The sequence below is a fragment of the Macaca nemestrina genome, chromosome 17 (genome assembly GCF_043159975.1).
Source record: "Macaca nemestrina isolate mMacNem1 chromosome 17, mMacNem.hap1, whole genome shotgun sequence".
In the NCBI taxonomy this organism is placed as follows: domain Eukaryota; kingdom Metazoa; phylum Chordata; class Mammalia; order Primates; family Cercopithecidae; genus Macaca; species Macaca nemestrina.
In genome coordinates, this window is record NC_092141.1 from 67,527,952 (window position 1) to 67,548,555 (window position 20,604).

The 20,604-nt window shown below is 52.8% G+C and overlaps 1 protein-coding gene across 7 annotated transcripts in view; it reads right to left on the reverse strand.

Annotated features, from left to right (window-relative positions):
- The window catches only part of LOC105469406 (MAGUK p55 scaffold protein 2), a 33,237-nt gene extending 18,990 nt beyond the window's left edge, over positions 1–14,247 (reverse strand). The window contains exons 1-3 of one of the 7 annotated variants that reach the window (XM_071083222.1): positions 14,223–14,247; positions 10,768–10,831; positions 4,213–4,331 (exon numbers count right to left, since the gene is read on the reverse strand). In XM_071083222.1, the coding sequence (XP_070939323.1) occupies positions 4,213–4,331; positions 10,768–10,798 (150 nt within the window). In that variant the 5' untranslated portion in view covers positions 10,799–10,831; positions 14,223–14,247. Of the gene's footprint in view, positions 1–4,212; positions 4,332–6,459; positions 6,615–10,767; positions 10,832–12,876; positions 12,896–13,543; positions 13,569–13,807; positions 14,144–14,222 lie in introns of those variants that run through there. The other 6 variants (XM_011720387.3, XM_011720379.3, XM_011720396.2 and 3 more) reach the window with 6 other exon arrangements.
- Positions 14,248–20,604: the final 6,357 nt, after the last annotated feature.

A 20,604-nucleotide genomic window follows, 5' to 3' on the forward strand; every position in this document is an offset into this window, starting at 1 on the left:
CCCAGTGCTTTGAGAGGCTGGGAGGATCACTTGAGGCCAGGAGTTTGAGACTAGCCTGGACAACACAGCAAGACTCTGCCTCTACAAAAAAATTTTAAAATTAGCCAGGCATGGTGGTACATATTTGTAGTCCCAGTTACTCAGGAGGCTAAGGCAGGAGCATCATTTGAGCCCAGGAGTTCCAGGCTGCAGTAAGCTATAATTGTTTCACTATAGAACAGGGGTCCACTGTACTCCAACCTGGGAGACGGAATAAGACCTTGTCTTAAAAAAAAAAAAAAAAAAAAAATCACACCAAGGTATATTGTTTACAGCTAAACACATATGCAGGCAAGATAAGCCAACATTCAGTGAAATGACATCAATCTCTAGCCAGTGGTTACCTGTGGGAAGGGAATGCAGTGAAAATGAAGAAGGGGAGAGGCATTAACTGTGTCAAACTTTTTCTTTTTTTTTTTTTTTTGAGACAGTGTCTCACTCTGTCACTCAGGCTGGAGTGCAGTGGCATGATCATGGCTCACTGCAGCCTCGACCTACCCAGCTCAAGCAATTCTCCCCGCTCAGCCTCTTGAGTAGCTGGGACTACAGGTGAATGCTACCATGCTTGGCTAATTTTATTTTTTTTTATAGAGACAAGGTTTCACCATGTTGATCAGGCTAGTCTTGAATTCCTGAGCTCAAGTGATCCACCAACCACGGTCTTCCAAAGTGCTGGGACTAAAGCTGTAAGCCACACCGTGCCGTGCGCCTCATACTTTTTATTTCTTAAGAAATGGCAAGAGTCAAAACAAACATTATTAACATTTTGGAGATGGGTACTCAGGAGTTTATTATGTTATTTTTTATACTCTGTTGTATTTATTCATTCAGCAAATACTCAGTGAGCACCTACTACGTGTCAGACATTTTGTAGGCTCTGGGGATACAGCAGTGAATCAAAGAGACAAACATTCCTGCCTTCATGGAACGTCTCTATGTTTGAAATGTGTATAATTCCTTGTTTTTTTTTTTTTTTTTTTCTTGAGACGGAGTCTCGCTCTGTCGCCCAGGCTGGAGTGCAGTGGCTGGATCTCAGCTCACTGCAAGCTCCACCTCCCAGGTTTATGCCATTCTCCTGCCTCAGCCTCCCGAGTAGCTGGGACTACAGGCGCCCGCCACCTCGCCCAGCTAGTTTTTTGTATTTTTTAGTAGAGACGGGGTTTCACCGTGTTAGCCAGGATGGCCTCGATCTCCTGACCTTGTGATCCGCCCGTCTTGGCCTCCCAAAGTGCTGGGATTATAGGCTTGAGCCACCACGCCCGGCCTAATTCCTTGTTTTTATTTATTTATTTATTTATTTAATTTTTTTTTTTTTTTTTTGAGACAGAGTCTCGCTCTGTCGCCCAGGCTGGAGTGCAGTGGCTAGATTTCAGCTCACTGCAAGCTCCGCCTCCCAGGTTTACGCCATTCTCCTGCCTCAGCCTTCAGAGTAGCTGGGACTAGGGGCGCCCGCCACCTCGCCCAGCTAGTTTTTTGTATTTTTTTTTTAAGTAGAGACGGGGTTTCACCGTGTTAGCCAGGATGGTCTCGATCTCCTGACCTCGTGATCCGCCCATCTCAGCCTCCCAAAGTGATGGGATTACAGGCTTGAGCCACCGCGCCCGGCCTGTTTTTATTTATTTACTTATTTATTGAAGACAAGCTCTCACTATGTTACACAAACTGCACTTGAGCTTCTTGGCCTCACGCAATGCTCTCACCTTAGCCTCCAGAGTAGCTGGGACTATAGGTGCCTGCCCCTACTCCCAGCTTCTTGTCTTTATTTTTAGTAAATGAGTAGGATCTTCATTTGCTGAATGAAAAGCACCCTGCCTTTCTCCAATCTCCTCCAATCTGCTCAGTTTTCTCTTCCCCAGAACTTCCTACTACTAAACATCTGCAACTTATCATCTTTCGCTGTTAACAATCTTCCCAAATCTTCAACCACTCCACAGATAACGTGAATAGGCTACGTCCTAGGGACACGGTGTCCCCTGCAGCAATCCCCACTCCAGTGGGATGTGTCCAGCCAGCCTGTGACAGAGTCCCCACTCTATAGAAAACCCACCACCTGGCTATACCTTCTTTCTCCCCACCCTTGCTGTTATTGCTGACTTCCTGGTCACCCCCACCACCATGCACTGAAAACCCTGCGGACTGCCTCAGTCTTCTCCCTACCCTGATGCCTGCCACAGCCCTACATGTCAATGGCTGTGTGGACAAGCCCATCCCACTCCTGAGCCTTCCATTTATGGACGTCTTCAACACTGATGACCTACCTGTCCACTGCAGCCCCGCCCTACATTATCATGGCATCCCTAGAGCTGTCCTCCTTGGAAAACTTTCACCTACTACCTCTCTTCCTCTGACCTTAGTCTTTTTCTCTTCCATCTATATCCCCACCATTACCCCTTAAATACTCTGTGACCTCAGAGAGCCACCGAGCCTTTACCTCCATTTTCTCTCTGTTCTACCTCTTTCCAGCCTGGGCCTCTTTTCTCTGAGCCTCTCTCACCAGCTCCCTTCACAATTCCCTGCATCCGACTTCCACAGCCCCAGGCCAGCACATACCCTGGACGAAAGCCCCCTGTCCTTTCCCTTCCTCCCTGGATGGAGTTACCCCCACCCTGGGAAATCGGGCACCTGACATGGACAGTTGAGGTCCCCATCCATTTAATTCCTTCTCCCCTTCAGTGACCAGTCAGACCTTCCCTTCTGAATCTTCCTGCTCCATCTCTGATCCTTAATTCGCAGGAGAGGACTGCTCCACCTTTACCAAGAAATCCGAGAAATTAGGTCTGATTTCCCACAGCTCCCAGCCTTGCCTCCAATGCAGCCATGGGCACCATCCCCACCTCCCCTCCTCAGGAGAGGGGGCATCCTTCCACACTCCCTGGGGCAGGATCCCAGGTGCCTTGCTGTCCCCTAGCCCTCACTGCCAAATACCAAGTTCCACCAGTTTACCCTAAGGTCTGGGACCACAGCTCCAGTTCAGGCTCTCAGCGTCTTATACTTAACCCACTAAAGAGCCACTAACTGGCTTCTCCAACTCCAGATATGACTCCCCAACAGTTCTCCATGTGGGTGCCTAAAACACCCACATTTGGCCATCACATCCCTGCTTAAATACCGTAAAGCCTGCCAAGCGCGGTGGCTCACGCCTGTAATCCCAGCACTTTGGGAGGCCGAGGCAGGCAGATCACCTGAGGTCAGGAATTCAAGACCAGCCTGACTAACATGGAGAAACCCCGTCTCTACTAAAACTACAAAATTAGCTGGGCATGGTGGCGCATGCCTGTAATCCCAGCTACTCGGGAGGCTGAGGCAGAAGAATCACTTGAACTCAGGAGATGGAGGTTGCAGTGAGTCAAGACCATGCCATTGTACTCCAGCCTGTGCAACAAGAGCAAAATTCTGTCTCAAAAAAAAAAAAAAAAAAAAACACACACGTAAAGCCTCCCTGATACTCACGACACTCACAGAAGGATGCCCAAGCACCCACACACAGCCCCCAACCTTTGCACAGCTCGCATTGTCTCACGCTTGAGGCTCAGCCTCGCACCAGCACTTCCAATCCCCTGCACACTCCTGACTTTTTCTTACCTCTGTGCTTCCACTCAAGCTCTTCTGTGGCCCAGAATGCCCTCCCCCTCTTCCTCATTCTTCCACTCAGCTCAAGTGTTCCTTCCTCCAGGAAGGCCTCCTTGCCCACCCCAGGCTGGGTTAGGCATCTGTACTTTATGCTCCCAAAATGCCTAGTGTATCCACCTCTATCACTGTCATTACCAAATTGTCCTATAATTTTCTCTTTCAGTGAATCTCTCCCCAACCTGACACATAGCAGGTGACCTTAGAAAGACATGCACACAAAATGCCCAAAGGCAGAAGGACAAGCAAGATGAATTCTAGAGGTTCTCCAACATGTGCATGCTGGCCCACACCAATCATACACTCCACAAGCTGGCGGTCACCAAACATCCACCCACGCACTCACCAGACAGGTGCCAGGGCAGCCCCGTCTACCTGCAGCCACTCAGGTCACCACCTGGGCATGATTTTCTTCTACAGTCCCCTTCAGGGGGGCCTCTTGTGCCACATGCCCCATTCCCAGGGCCCTCTGTAGCTAATACCCCATCCCCTACTGTGCCTCCCCAGGCACAGTGCCCTTGTGCCCACCTCCCTGGAGCACTGTACCTTGGCCAGGGATCTTACTATGGGACTTTCCATAATGCCTCGAAGGAAGATCAGGTCCAGCTCTGCAGCCCCCGTGGCATTCGGGAGGGATCCCAAGTTGTCCAGGACTTGCTGCATGGCTGGGGGAAGGTATGGGCAGTGAGATACACAGGTATCAGCTGGGTACAGTAGACTAAAACACACCACAATACCTGCCACTCCCCCACCCCCATGTCCCACAGAAGACAGCCCCTCCCCGACAACATTCCCCTCCCTGCCCAGCACAGGCACCCCAGGCCCTTGAATGCCTGGGACAGGGGTCCTTGAGGAAGGTGACAGTTTCCTTGGCCTGTTCTCTCCACCCTAGGTAACACCAGCCTGAGTAGGTGGGAGGCTCCAGGCAGCTGGAAGGGACTCTGAGGTGGGGGGAGGGGAGAAAGGGAAGCAGGTGTCAGGTTCCAGGTCCTGCCCTGCACCAGAAAACCACAAGCTGTTGGGTGGATCACCTGAGGCCAGGAGTTCGAGACCAGCCTGGGCAACAAGGCAAAACCCCATCTCTATTAAAAATACCAAAATTAGCCAGGCATAGTGGTGTAGGTCTGTAATTCTAGCTACTCAGGAGGCTGAGGCAGAGATTGCAGTGAGCTGAGATCACGCCACTGCACTCCAACCTGGGTGGCAGAGCAAGACTGTCTCTGGCTGGGAGCAGTGGCTCACGCCTATAATCCCAGAACTCTGGGACACCAAGGTAGGTGGATCACGAGGTCAGGAGATCGAGACCATCTGGACCAACACAGTGAAACCCCATCTCTACTAAAAATACAAAAAAATTAGCCGGGCATGGTGGCGGGCGCCTGTAGTCCCAGCTACTCAGGAAGCTGAGGCAGGAGAATGGCGTGAACCTGGGAGGCGGAGCTTGCAGTGAGCCAAGATTGCACCATTGCACTCCAGCCTGGGCGACAGAGTGCGACTCTGTCTCGAAAAACAAACAAATAAATAAAATAAAAATTAAAAAATAAGACTGTCTTAAAAAACAAAAAAAAAAAAGAAAAAGGAAAGAAAACCAGAAGTTCCTCACTCAATCTCCAGATGGGCTGAAGCCCAGGACTCAGCCACCTGCACCTGGCAGGCTTAAGGATGAGACAGACAGTACTTGGAGCAAGTCCCTGAGTACAGGCCCAAAGTCAAGCGGGCAGCCACACAGGAGCCAGGGCCTGCAGAGCCTCCAGTCTAAGCATCACTAATTCAGTGTGACATTGTACAAGTCACTGTCCCTCACTGGCCTCAGTCTTTCCTGCTTGTAAAATGGATGGGTTGGGCGAGATGATGACTACAGGCCCTTCAGCTCTGAGTGGCAATGATCTATAACTGAGAAATTAACATGGATGATAGGAAGTCAGAGCTGAAGCCTGGAACGCTGGCAGGAGCTAGGGAAACAGGCACTGGAGGCCTGGAATGACTGTGGGCACCCAAAGGCCAAGGTCACACCAAGTCATCACAGGGATAAGCAAACTCTCAGCCCGGAATGGGGCATAACAGAGGACATGAAAACACCTGCAGCTGGGCCGCAACAACGCCCCGGAGATCGGAGGTGGGGGCTGCCTTCACTCACTGGCAGAGATGGGAGTTCCAGGCTGTGGCAAGTTCCCGGGAAAGGAAGTGAGAAGCAGAATGTGCCCAGCTGGGGGCAGAGATGGGCAGGGGGTATCATTACTCTGCCACCATGCCACCTATGCCTACATCTGCATAACAGAACCCAAGCCATGGAGGACGGGGGAGGATGCACCCCTGGCGCCTCTCAATGCTCCTGTCAGTGCTCCCCTCCTCCAGGAAGGAACAGGAGTGGAGAGGAGGGGGCACTAGAACTGGAGCTGTCAGAGATGGTTCGGGGACTCCTGGACTCCCATCTCCTTCCTCCTCCTGCTCCCTGCCTTCTCCAGAAAAAAAGTCCAAGCTTGCCCTTCAGACCCCTCTTGCCCAGGCCAGGGCTTGGCATTGGTCAGAGACCTGCGAAGCCCCCAGTGGGCTCTGAAAGAGGCCAGGGCAGGGACCCTCCCCTCCCTGCCAGGGTATGCCAGATTCCCTCCGTCAGTTATCCAGGGGAGGACTGAGCCAAGGGAGTTGGTGCCCTCTGCCCAGGACAGCTCTCCTGAAGGTGCCCTCAGATGACCTCTCCCAGGCCACCCTCCCCAGATGCCCCGACTCTGCTGGAGGAAGGTAGGCTAAGGGGCCAGCTGCCCCGCCCCCATCTGGCCCACCCTTCCCTACCTTCCCTCTGGAGCTCCGCTTCCTCAGAAGAGCCCAGGGATATACCCTCCAAGGAGACCCCGCTGCCTGGGCTGCCTGCCATGGCAGCCCCCAGCCCCGGGGACTCCCGGAGTGTCCTCCACACCGCCGTCTGCCGCCTCCCGAGCCAGAGCCTGGCGGGGCTACAGAAGGCGGGAGTCGGGGAGCACCCTCTGAGGAACCAGCCAATAGCAAGGCTCAGCTGCCGTGATCGCCTTGCTGATTGGCTAAAGCCCCCGACTGGCGCTGCGCGGTGCAGAGCAGGCGGTAACCCGGGTGGGAGAAAGGTGATGGGAGGGAGCCCTAGTCCCACAGATGGCCCGATCCCCAGCATGTCAGTGTCGGTGGGGATGGGGAGGAGGCGTCTAACAGGAGGTTTTGGGGAGGGGGTAGGCATGCTGCACCTTCAAGACTGGCGCGGTACCCCGAGACCCTCCCCTCACAGCCAGCTTCAGGAGACCCGAGGGAGAAAAGTCTTGACCCATCTTGTCCCTGCACCCTCTTTTCTAGAAGTTCCTCCTCTGATACACCCCATACCACCTCCTGCCTATGCCCTCTGATCTCTCCTCTCAGTCCCCTCTCCAGGCCCTGCTTCCTTTACAATGGTCCCTCAATCGAAGGAAGTCCCCAAGAACGACTCAGCCCTCCACCGGGAGGCAGCCTCACTCGGGCATGGGGCAAATACCTCAAGCCCCAAACGCCTCCCCCCACCAGCCCGCGGCCAGCCACTGGGAGGCAGGATACAGGGGGCGGGGGGGTGACATCGCTGTGGGTAGGGACGGTGCCCCAGCCCTGCTTACCCCTCGCCTCACAGCAGCTTCTTCCCCTCCCCCATCTCCCATGAGTTCTTCCCCTTGACGTAGGGGGTGATGCCCAGGAAGCAAGTCAGGCATCTTGGAACTCAGTGCCCCAGAAAGGAAAAGTGAGGACACATTTGCACACAGGGAAAAGTGTGGGCAGAAGGGAGGGATTCAGCTCCACCCCGGTGACCCCATTCCTCTGAGATCTTGTGCCCAAGAGGCCACCACCAGGGTATGGCAGCCTCCATTCAGCCATTCCCCAAGCAGTGACACCAGGTCGCATTGCACCCCTGGGGTTTCCATGGCAGCAGAATTACACACCAGGACAGTAACCTAGGGATGGAGGAGAGATTTAAAGGGACAGCTCCACCTGAAAGCAGCCACAGATCCCAGTCTTGATCCAAAGAAGGAAGGGAATCTGGTGACAGCGGAAGAGGGAGCAAGGCTGCAGATCAGGAGATGCCAGGTTCAGGATCTCTAAGCTCTCAGCCCAGTGCCATTGCCCATTTATCTCCCAACTCTCAGGAAAAGGGCCCCTGACTTTACCCAAAGTAGATATGGGGTCTCTCTGCAAGAAGAATACACCTAAACCTTTTCCCTCCCTTCCAACAACCACACTGACCCATGGAGAAGGGCGGAAAAAGGACCTTGTTAGCTTTGCCCTTCACAGAGTCCAAGACAGGGATCTCCCAGGGAAGGAGGGAAGGGGAGCCTGAACTCAGAGGCAGGGACACAGCTGTCTCTCTGTCCTGTGGGAAGTCTAATGACCACCAGATAATAAGGGGAAGAACCCAGCATTAGATTTTTGAAGCTGGGAGCTAATGTAGCTCGGGATAGGACAGAGGCTGCCTGAAGGAAGAGAAATACTTTGTACTTCTTCCTTTGAATATGAGAAGCCAGAAGCAGCCCCTCGAACAACATGAAGGGGAGCAGGAGCCCCAGGAGTCCTTTGAGGAAGCAAAACCCACTGCCACACCCCAAGGCTCCACTCCCTGTCCCCCATCCTCCCCACCACACCCCATCAAGTGGTCTGCAACAAGGAAGCCAAATTGCTGGGCTTGCTCCTCCTCCTACACCCCAGTCAGGCACCATTGATGGGTTTACTAGGCAGCCCCGATGGACAGGCCATTAAGCACGGGCTCAGGGGTGGGTTTAACCCCTAAGCAGCTTACAGTGGGGCCTAGGCAGGCTGAAAGAGGCGGGGAGACCCCAGGGAGCCCAGCAGGCTGGACAGGAGATGGGGAACTGAGCCCTCCAATGCTGCAGAAGCTGGAGACATTGGTGCCATCCCTCCACTGCAAGGAGAAGAGGCCTTTCCTGGACAAGTGTGCCACAGTTTAGACCCTGGCTCACTCCCTTCACGTTCTTGGAGAGGAGGGACAGAGGAATCATTCTACCCAAAGTGGCAGCCCTGGAACCTCTAGCAGAGGCAGTAGCGGGGCCTCGAGCAAGGGAAGGAGCTGCATGGGAGGGAGGCATCCAGGCAGGGGGAAGTTCAGACAACTCAAGAGCAGAACCATAGCAATTCCCAGCTGCCCAGGACTCAGAGAGCCTCTATCACAGGGAACTCAACCTTCTGGGGTCCTGCGTGCACTACAGGAATCCATGAGCTCTTAGAGTGGCATGTACCTTTTGTGCATGGATGCATATGTCTACAATGAGGGCTCACTGCTGTCACCAGATTCTAAGTGACTCAGGACCAATAAAAGTTAAGAACAGGCCAGGTGCGGTGGCTCACACATGTAATCCCAGCACTTTGGGAGGCCAAGGTGGGTGGATCACCTGAGGTCAGGGGATTGAGACAGCCTAGCCAACATGGTAAAACCCCATCTCTACAAAAATACAAAAATCAGCTGGGCATTATGATGGGTGCCTGTAATCCCAGCTACTCGGGAGGCTGAGGGAGGAGAATCACTTGAACCTGGGATGCGAAGGTTGCAGTGAGCCAAGATCCCACCACTGCCCTCCAGCCTGAGCAACAGAGCAAGACTCTGTCTCAAAAAAAAAAAAAAAAAAAAAAAAAAAAAGTTAAGAACACTGATCTTGTCCCATCATCTCATCTTAGGGAATTCTCAGGTCTTCAAAGGGAGGTGACTGTTTCAAGGACACAGGGTTAATGCCAAAATAACAACTCAGGCCAGGCACAGTGGCTCACACCTGAATTCCCAGTACTTTGGGAGGTTGAGGCAGGTGGAGCACTTGAGCTCAGGAGTTTGAGACCAGCCTGGGCAACATTTTTGTCTTTACAAAAAATACAAAAATTAGCTCAGCATGGTGGTGCACACCTATAGTCCCAGCTACTTGGGAGGCTGAGGTAGAAGAATGGCTTGAGGCTGGTAGGTAGAGGTTGCAGTGAGCCAAGCTTGCACCACTGCACTCCAGCCTAAGCTAAAGAGCCAGACCTTGTCTTTTTTTTTTTTTTTTTTTTTTTTTTTTTTTTTTGAGATGGAGTCTCGCTCTGTCGCCCAGGCTGGAGTGCAGTGGCCGGATCTCGGCTCACTACAAGCTCCGCCTCCCGGGTTTACACCATTCTCCTGCCTCAGCCTCCCGAGTAGCTGGGGCTACAGGCGCCCGCCACCTCACCCGGCTAGTTTTTTGTATTTTTTTAGTAGAGATGGGGTTTCACCGTGTTAGCCAGGATGGTCTCGATCTCCTGACCTCGTGATCCGCCCGTCTCGGCCTCCCAAAGTGCTGGGATTACAGGCTTGAGCCACCGCGCCCGGCCCAGACCTTGTCTTAAAAACAACAATAACAACTTGGTGGCAGTGGCAGCAACAGCAGTATAATAAGTATGACTATTCCCAAAAGTAATGTGCTCTCCCATCACAGCCTTTGCGTCTCACAGCAGCCTCTTCACAGAAGAGGAAATGTGAGCTCCAAGAGATTAAGCAGTTTGCTACTGAGGCTTTGCTAGTTTATCTGAGTGGCCCATTCCCTTGTCCTAATGCCTCCTACAGAGCCATGCCCAGGTATCCTGACCTGGTATTCTCGTTCCTTCACTCAGAGCTTCCTGGCCCCCAGTACCACCTGTCCACCTGTGGCACATGCTGGCCTAGTGGGCAGTGATTATGGACTTCTCAGTCCCAGGCTGTATTGCTGTAATCCCTCCATCCCCAAGCCATTCTCCAAGGCCCAGCTCCCAGGCCACCTCCTGAAGCCCTGGTCCCATGCCACTGCCCTCCAGCAATAGTACGGGTCACCTCTGGAGCATGCATCCCCTGCCCTCCACAGAAGTGAGTTGTGCTCCAGCCCTACACTGGAGCAGGGAAGCAGGTACAGGTCTTATTCCTTCTCTTCTCCATTCCAGCACAGGAACCCACACAGAGGAGATGGCCACAGCAGCTGCCAGAAGGAATGGCTGAGTGGTAGGATGGAAGAGCAGTGGAGCCAGTTGGTCCTTATCTGGACCTGTGCAAGTGCCCACCCCTAAGTCCTCGCCTGGCACCCTCTGAACCACTGAAATAAGCTAACATCCTCACCCACTTCTTACCAGACTCAGAGTTGGTGGCGGCAACCGGCATGGTGAAGGAGGCAAGGACTCTGAAACGTCTCTCCTGGAGAGGGGAGAGAGGAGGATGAGTGGATACAAGGGCAAAGCAATGGGGAAGGGAATAGGAAGAGCCTCCCCTTCAGGACCAGTCAGCAAGGTAGGGGAGAAGGTGCTGCCCAGAAAGTGGGGGTTGGAGAACAACAATGATTCCAACAGTCCTGGGAAGCAGGAAGAGCAGGTATTACAAGCCTATTTCTCTGAAGAGGAGGAGACCATGGAGGATAAAGGAGGTTAACTGGTTTTCCCAAGATCACAAAGCTAATAAGGAGAGCTAGAATGAAAATCCAGGTTTTATGACTCAAAAATAAGTATATAAATAAAGTGTTTCTTCCTGCTGTCTTTTTTGTTTGTTTGTTTGAAAAAGGAACAAGTAGAATTTTTAGAGGGTAAGAACATAATTTGGCTGAGCAAGGTGGGTCACGCCTATAATCCCAGCACTTTAGGAGGCTGAGGCACGAGAATCACCTGAGCCCAGGAGTTTGAGACCCACCTGGGCAACATGGCAAGACCACCATCTCTACAAAAAATTTAAAAATTATCCAGGTGTGGCAGTGCGTGCCTATGATCCCAGCTACTTGTGGGACTGAGGCAGGGGGATCTCTTGAGCCCAGGAGGTCGAGGCTGTGGTGAACCATGATTGCGCCACTGTACTCTAGCCTGGGCAACAGAGCAAGAACTTGTCTTTTAAAAAAATAATGGAAGAGTCCAGAATTTGAGTCAAAGTAGAAAACACGAGTACTCCCAGACTGTAGGTTCCCTGAGAGCCAGAACCACATTGATTTTATTTGCTTCTGGAACCTAGGCCTACCAAAGCGTCGATGTTTCACAGACATTTATCTGGGGGGCTGACAGAAGTTACATGTACCTCTCCATGGCCCCTCTGGCTGGCTCTCTCTCCTCTCTCCCTTTCTTAGCTTAGAGCTGGCACAAGGAGACCAAGTGCTCTGGGCAGAACCAGGCATGGAGTCTACAGCCCCAGTTTCCATTCCAGGGCCTCCCCAGGCTAGGATGGGCTCCCTCGTTCTCCCAGGAGAGGGCAGGGGGTTACCCCCCACCCTTCTTCCCTTTGCCTTCCTGGGCATGTGCTGCTGGATAAAACCCTAATTCCTAGTTGCCATGACAACAGGAGGCAGTGGCTCACAGCAGGGGTGGGGAGTGGGGGGAAGCATCTGGCAGTGCCCACTTTAGGACTGAATGCCTGCTGAGTCCTGGGGATGTGGGAACCACAGCAACTCCACCTGCCCCCAAAGAGGATTCTTCCCAGAGGACTCGTACCTGATTTCAATAAAACCCTCTCTGCTCCCATTCCCCTCACAGGCCTGAGCTGGTCACCTGAGCTCAGGTGACAGAAATTACAAAAGTGAGGGGGATGGTTCCCTTTCCTCCCGGCTCTGCCCTGAGGACATGGAAGAAAGGTGCTTTCAGCAAGGGGAAGGGCACCCCTATTCAGGCCACACCCAGGCTGGAAGAAATGCCCAGGATCTACTGTGCTGGCCCGTGCCTCTGGTGCCAATCTCTACTTCTAGAGAGCAGGGAGGAGGGATCCCTTCCCTCACTGCCCCAGGCCTTGATGACCTGGAGCCTTCTGGCTGCTGCTGCTCTCCCTCAGAAGGTCAGAGACTCTTGACTCCAGAAGTCCTCCTTCCCTAGAGCGAGGAGGGTGGGAAAAGGCAGGGAGAATCATGTATGAAATCCCTGCGCTCAGAAGTCTTGCCCAGCCTGCCTGGGCTTTCTCCCGGGGAGTCGGTTCCCACAGCATCGGCTGGCTTTGCTCCCCCAAGCCTGTCCAAGCCGCTGAGAGGGCGGGGCCTGGCTGTGCCCACAAGAGAACGGCAGTGCCAGGCAAGCTAGCCTGGCTCCGTGCCAAGGTCCTGCACCCAGGCATCTGGGAACCTGCACCTCGGCTTCCAAAAGCCTGGGCCCAGATGCCCTCTCAGCTCTGCCTCCGAGATATCCCCATCACCCAAAATGTCCGTAGGCGAGGGGACCAGCAGTAAAAGGGAGAGGTTTCTTCCCACCTCCCACCCATCCCTCCATCCGTACACATACAAAGAGGTGCGAAGAAGAAAGGTCTGACAAAGGCGCTTTGAAGAGCAAGAGGTCGCGGGGAGGGTTGGACAGAACTGAGGGTCAGAGGATGGGGTCGAAAGGCCAGGCGGACGTGCATGCTTGGACAATCGGATCACTCCTGCCCCAGCGGACCCAGCCCTAACACACTGGGCGCTAGGACCTGGGGGAGGGGGGCGTGTTGCGAGCCATCAAAGAAGGCTCTCTCTGCAAGCGCGCCCGGCGGAGACCAGGGATGAGGTCACTAAATGACTGCCCCAGCCACCAACCCCCAACCCGTCCTTATCCCCCCCACACACCCCCCCGCTTAATTGACCTAACTTTCTAACCCTGGCTCTTCGCTTCTGGCACTGGTCCCCTCCCAAGTCTCCAGACCCTAACCCTGGCTCCCGACCCGCCCTGCTACATACAGCCTGGGAAGCGGGAGAAGCAGCGCGCCCCTTCTGGGGACCCCCTCCCAGTGAAGATTGTGGTGTTAGCCGCCTAGGGGGACCGGGGGCCACCGGGACAAAGCGCAACCTCTGTTTCTCTCCCCAACCCCCGGAAGCGCAAACAGCACGGTTCTTACGTAATGCCGGGCTTCCAAGTCCCCCCAGCCCGCACAGACCCCGGGGAGGCCGCGCGGATACCCGGGCCCCTCACAGCTCACCACCTTGGTGCCTGAAGCCACTTTGGAGCCCCTACCGCAGGGGCGCGGACCAATGTCAATGGGCAGCGGGCCTTGGTTCTCCCAACTAGCACCCCAGAAAGAGGGCCCAGGGGCGGGGGCGGGAGGAGAGGGAGGGAACGGGCCTGGGTGAAAGGGGCCTGTGGAGTTTAAACCCAGTGAATAGGGTCCTAAGTGCCGTGCCAGGACGAAAAGGAGGCTGAGGTCTTGGGGTGGGTGGTGGCCAGGGGGCCGGGGGACGCCTACCTGCGCCCCGGGGAGCCCCTAGCTCCGCGCAGCTCCAGCGCAGCCGGGCGCTCACCGTTTATTGCCTGTCAATCGCTAGCCCGGCTCTTAAAGCGGCAAGGCCTCTCCGCGAGGGGGCGGAGGCCCGGCGAGAGGGGACGGGAGAAGAACGCGGAGGCCGGCACAACTCGGAGGAAGTAGTCTTTCCCAGCAGCTGGTACGCGGGCAGCCAGGTAGTGGTTTGGAAGACACCGCACAGACCACGACGCCGTCCCACTGGGACGGGTTAGGGAGGCAGGACTGGTACCGGTACCCGCTGGTGTCCCTCGGCGCCCCCTTAAAAGGGCGATGGTTAAAGTGCCGAATGAGACCGGCTTGATTACTCCGCCCACCCCTCTTGGCTTAGACCCGCGTTCTAGTTCCAGACGTGCCTCACCTTTCCTGGTTATCCTGCTTCCATATTGAGAAAAGGAACAGGAAGACTATCTCCCAGGAAGCAGGATACCAGCCCCAGAAGGCCTCGGGATCAGGGACAGCTTTTTAAGGACTCGGAGGGTGGGTATCTGGATTCCAGACTTTCCAGAAAATTTGCAAAAAAGAGGAAATGTCTTCGTGAAAGGATTCGAGAGCCTATTTTAGGTCTGGGTGAGGGAGGCCTGTTCTCTTTCCCTGTCTATGGAATAAAGAAGTAACTGGCTAGCCTTCCTCAGAATCCCAGCCCCAAGAAGTAAATAAAGGGTTAAACCCACTGGCCCGCCTTCGCCCAGCCTCCGGCTCCACCCCAGATCTGCTCGTAAAAGATACTGGGCCTCCAAATACGGGAGGCTCTGTGCAGTGCGCCTGGCATTTGGGGTCAGCTACGCTACTTATCCGACCTCGGCGTTCCGCCACCCCGTCCAGTTACCCTCAGCAAGATGTGGGAGTCATCCCTCTTCCTTGCTAACTGGATTCCTAAGATCATAAATGAACTGCATCTTTGGCCGGGCGCGGTGGCTCACTCCTGTAATCCCAACACTTTGGGAGTCCGAGGCGGGAGCATCGGTTGAGCCTAGGAGTTCGAGGCTAGCCTAAGCAACCTAGTGAAACCCCATCGCTACAAAAGATAAAATAAACAAAATTAGCTGGGCGTGGCAGCGCGCGCCTGTAGTCCCAGCTACTTGGGAAGCTGAGGCTGCAGTGAGCCGAGATTGCAACACCGCACTCCAGCCTGGGCAACAGTGTGAGATCCTGTCTCAAAAGAAACAAAAAGAAAAGAAATGGATTACATCGTGGAAGCTCGCTTGGAAATCTCAAATATGGGAATCTATCCCGAAAGCAGGGAACTAGTCCCTAGGTCCCAAGACTCAGCTCTCCCCTGAATTCCAAGGGTATAAGTTTGGATATAGGGAAAAGCCACAGAGGCGGCCAAACTTCTGAAAACCACATTGTTTAGGTGCCCCCGGCTTTTACTGAGAGAAGAAAGTTATTGACCCCAGATAGCTTTGACAGGAATTACAGGCCTTGGTCTCTAAACAAAGAGGGTTCCTGGAGCACATTGCTTGCAGCTGTCTCCTCTACCTGCAAGCTAGAAAATCCTTCTTTTTTTTTTTTTTTTTTGAGACAGAGTTCCACTCTTGTTGCCCAGGCTGGGGTACAATGGCACGATCTCAGCTCACCGCAACCTCTGCCTCCTGGGTTCAAGCGATTCTCCTGCCTCAACTTCCCAAGTAGCTGGGATTACAGGCATGCGCCACCACGCCTGGCTAATTTTGTATTTTTAGTTGAGACAGGGTTTCTCCATGTTGGTCAGGCTGGTCTCGAACTCCTGACCTCAGGTGATCTGCCTGCCTCAGCCTCCCAAAGTGCTGGGATTGTAGGCATGAGCCACTACACCCAGCCTAGAAAATCCTTCTAATTGAATTCAGGAAGAATTCCCCTTTCCATTATAAAGGCTACCCTCCACTCTCACCTGTCCACCTCTGGGCTGGAAATCACGCAGCTATTTGTATTTGGGAAGAGAAAGGATTTGAATCTCTACAAGATATTAATTAGTTCTCAATCAGTAACCCACAGCAAACCTTCCATTCTATTTAGGATACTGAGGACAGGCTGGGATCTCAGATTCTGGCCCACCTGGGGAGGTGGAGCCCAACTCATTATTCTTAGCGGCTGCCCTGCTGCATTTGTCAGTCAACAAGTATCTCTCTAATAAAGGCCTTGCAGAATGCCAGCCTCTCACATCTGTTCAGGACCTTACAATTGACAAATTGTTTCATTCTCACAACAGCCTTGTGCAGTTACAGAAAGAGAAGAAACATTTCTTGATGCAGAATAAGATGCTCCTCTTCTGTGCCAGGCAAGGTACCATTTTCTGTGATACTGAGATAGATACAGGCCATGACCTCCTAGAGTTCACAGTCTGGGGTTGAAGTCAGGAAGGGCTGTGTTACATAGATACAAAAAGCGCTTCTTGGTAGCACAGCTGAATGCCATAATAAAGGTGCAGTGTGTCCTAAGCTGTTCCCCAAAGGAATAGAGGTGCTAATGGTTGGCAATGGAGTAGCTGGGAAGGGAAGCAGGTTTGCGGTTGGGCAATGCATCCCCTAGCAGTTAAGGGCTGCCCACTACCTCAAGAGGGGAATGAGTCCTCCTTCTCTGGGGTCTGTAATTAGCTCTGCTTTCCTCCTTGCCTCAGCCTCAGAGGTCAAAAGGGTGCAGGTAGTATCTCTCCTTCCCCCAAAATCAAGATTTTTCTATGGTGGTGTTCAGCCCAGAGTTTTGGGAGTCAAGGCGCAGAGAAAAGTAAAACTCAAGAGTGTTACAAATTTTCAGCAGATAAGGCTTTGCACTGAGTGATGTTGCACTTCCTATAATGACCAGCAGGGGCCACCAACAGCTATCCCTAGTCTATCTACACCCACCCTCTGCCGTGGTTCGCCTCCACACCTGCGACTCGCGGCTGCTTAGTTCTGGAAACCTTATTTATGGACTATACTTCTCAGTAAGGAAAAAAGAAAAATTTGGGTGGGGTGCCGTGGCTCATGCCTGTAATCCCAACACTTTGGGAGGCCGAGGCAGGCAGATCATGTGAGTTCAGAAGTTCAAGACCAGCCTGGCCAATATGATGAAACCGTCTCTACTAAAAATGCAAAAATTAGCCGGGTGTGGTGGCGGGCACATGTAATTCCAGCTACTCTGGAGGCTGAGGCAGGAGAATCACCTGAACCTGGGAGGCCCAGGTTGCAGTAAGCCATGATTGTGCCACTGCACTCCAGCCTGGGCGACAGAGCGAGACTCTGTCACACACACACACAAAAAAAGTAAATGTAGAGCCCTTAATGGACTACATAAAATTATATAAATATTTGCCTATAAACTATATTTGTTAGTCAATTAATTAGTATGAATATTAGAAATCACACACGTAGGGATTTTTATTTTTATTTATTTATAAATAAATAAATATATTTTGAGACACGGTCTTACTTTGTTGCCCAGGCTGGAGTGCAGTAGCGTGATCATAGCTCACTGCAGCCTGGACCTCCCAGGCTCAAACGATCCTCCTGCCTCAGCCTCCAGAGTAGCTGGGACCATAGCTGCGTGCCACCACACCTGGATAATTTTTTTAAATTTTTTTATAGAGATAGAGTCTTGCCATGTTGCCCAGGCTGGCCTTAAACTCCTGGGCTCAAGTGATCCACTTGCTTCAGCCTCCCAACGTGTTGGGATTACAGGTGTGAGTCACTGCACCAAGCCAGGATTAATTTTTTAACTATAAATAGAAATTCCAATTTTGTCTTCCCATACCAAAAGGACCATCTTGCATACCCCTAGGTGCACACCCACTTTGGAAACCACTGTTCTAAAGGAAAAGCTGTGCCGCCCTCCCTAGTCCCTGCCTCAACAGGGCATCCAAACAGGAATGGATCCAGACAGCTTTGCCTTCCCACCAGGACTAAACCGAGGCCTCCGGGAAGGACCAAATTTCCTGGCCTCTTGCTCATCACGCAACCTCAAGACAGAAATTGAAGCCCCCTCCACCACTACCACTACCACTACCACTACCACCAGCCTGGCCCGCATTCATGTCAGATTGCCTTTCTAGAGAGCAGAGCCCCAGAACCTCTCTTGGAAGCAGCATCTGTTCCTCCACCTGGCCCAACAATTACACTTTGCCTTGCCTCTTGATTTTAGTCTGGCCACTTCCCTATTGGGGTGGGAAGTTCTGGAACCAGGCAATTTTGTGTTGAAATCCTGGCTCAACCCCATCGTATGTGTGTCTTAGGCCAGTTAAATAACCTTTCCAAGCCTCAATTTCCTCATTTGTATAATGGGGATAACAACTTTGGGAGAGGATGGAGGTAGAGGGGCTGCCACGTGCCAGGCACACAGAAGGTGTTCCATAAATGCAGTTCCATTCTGGGAGTAGGTCTAGGCAGGCTCTAGCTAGGTGCCAGCGGGCTGTGGGTGGTTAGTCCTTATCTCTGGCTGTCTGATGTGTCTTGGCTGACCTCAGGTTCTCCTGCAGAAGGCAGGATCCACCCCAGGGCTTCTGGAGCTCCAGGTATCTGTTACAGACAGCATGTCCTCTTCTCGCTGCCCACACACTCTTTACTGGCACCTTGCCCACATCCATCTGTGCCACCCACTTCTCTTTTCCTCCTCTCCCTCCAGTGCCTCCACTGAAGTGCCAAGGGCTTTGATATGGGCACCACGTGAGGGACCAGTAACAGGTGGCCCATTGCCAAAGTGGAGAAGAGCTTGCAAAAGTCGGTGCATTGGGGTGTGGGGTGCATGCCTGTAGTCCCAGCTACTCAGGAGACTGAGGCAGGAGGACCCCTTAAGCTCAGGAGCTCAAGACCAGCCTGGGCAACATAGGGATACCCCAATATCTCAGTAAGAGTAATAGTAATAGTAGTAATAATAATAATTTTTAAAAGTCAGTGCAAACTCGGAGTAGAGGGAGTCCTGCTAACCACCCCAATGACCCAATGTCTATTGCTGAAGCCCCCCTACAAACCAACCACAATTTGAAGTGTCCCTATAGACCCTGGACAGGGCAGAGATTGATGAAGGAGTGGGTGAGGGAGTGCAGGAAGCTTCTGGACAGCAGGAGTTGAAGAGGGGATCAAAGCACAAAGCAGACCCAGTTAGACGCCCTGGGGACCACATGAGGCACTTGAGTTGCTCTTTGGAGACAGATTAGAGGAGTGTCCCCGCTTGAACTAGTGACCTGGAGGAGAGCTGTACATATACATACACATTGCATGCGTGCACACACTCACATATACAGACACACACACATACACACCCACTCTCACATATACACACACACACACCCTACACACACTCACATACGCACACACACTCAAATACATACATTCTCATATACACACACATACACACTCATATACCTACATACACATGCACACTCAGACACACACACTCACATATATAGACACACCCATACACACACACTCACATATACACACACCCCTACACACACTCACACACAGACACTCAAATACACACACCACCCTCACACACTCACATATACACTCACATACACAGAGACAGGCACTCACACTCAAATACACACATACACACACTCTCACACTCATATATACACACTACACACTCAGACACACGTACATATACAGACACACACACACATATACACATACACACATACACCTACACACACATACACACTCAGACACACACACTCAAGTGCACACATATATAACACTCATACACTCACATTTACCCATTTATGTACACACACACAGATACACACATACACCACACACACACTTATATGTACACACATACACGCATACACATACACACATATACACTCACAGACACTCTTGGACACACACTCTTGGACACACACATACACTCACAAACACAGACACACACTCAAATACACACACACTCGTACACACTCTCACATACACATACACGTACATGTATGCACACATCCTATGCTGCTTCCCTCTCCACTTGTCCTGGACCAACGCAGTGCTTACAGAGTAGATTGGAGCCCAGACAGAAGGGGGGTCGGGGCTGTGGAGAACACTGGGTGGCCTCAGGCAAGCCACTTGTCCTGGGCTTTCCCTGCTGTTAAATGGGCAGGATAATATCCATCTTGCAGGCTCTACGACCACTGGACCACTGCCTGGGCTGATAAAAATGCTTTGTGAGCCATGATGGGGGAGCCCTGGGCACCCAGGCCGTGCCCTGGCCAGGAAAGAAATGCGGGACAGCCCATCCCAGAGCTATTCTCTGCTCCTCCCCTGCCTTGACCACCCAGCGACTCTGTCCCCAGCCCTGCTTGGCACCAACTGCCCAGGTCCAGCCTCCCCCATGTCCCACAGGGATCTTCTTGTTGTCCTCCTCATTGGGGTTCAGCCACCCTGGGCTCACCCTGTGCACCTCTCCTCTCTGAGGTGCCTGGGGACAGAGCAGGGGACCTCCTGCCCATTCCCTGCCACCCCATAGGGGTTTCAAGCCCTCTGGCACCTCCACTTCCAGCTCCCTTCCCTGAGGTACTGGTGTGGGGAGATGTGGAACCCTGGGAAGGGGAGAAGCCACCATCCACTCCTCCCCAAAAATTGCCTTTTTCCGGGCCAGAGCCATTGTGGGGGGCTGTCCCCACCCTCACCAGTACAGACTGTAGGGGCACCCACCATCACCCAAGGCAGACTGGGAATCTGCAGTTCTTGGCAGCAGACCTCAGATAAAGAAACAAGCAAAGAGGTCAAGTAATTTGTCCAAAGGCATCACACTGGTCAGTGTAGAGCTGGGGCTTGACCCCAGGCGGTTGGCCTCAGGCT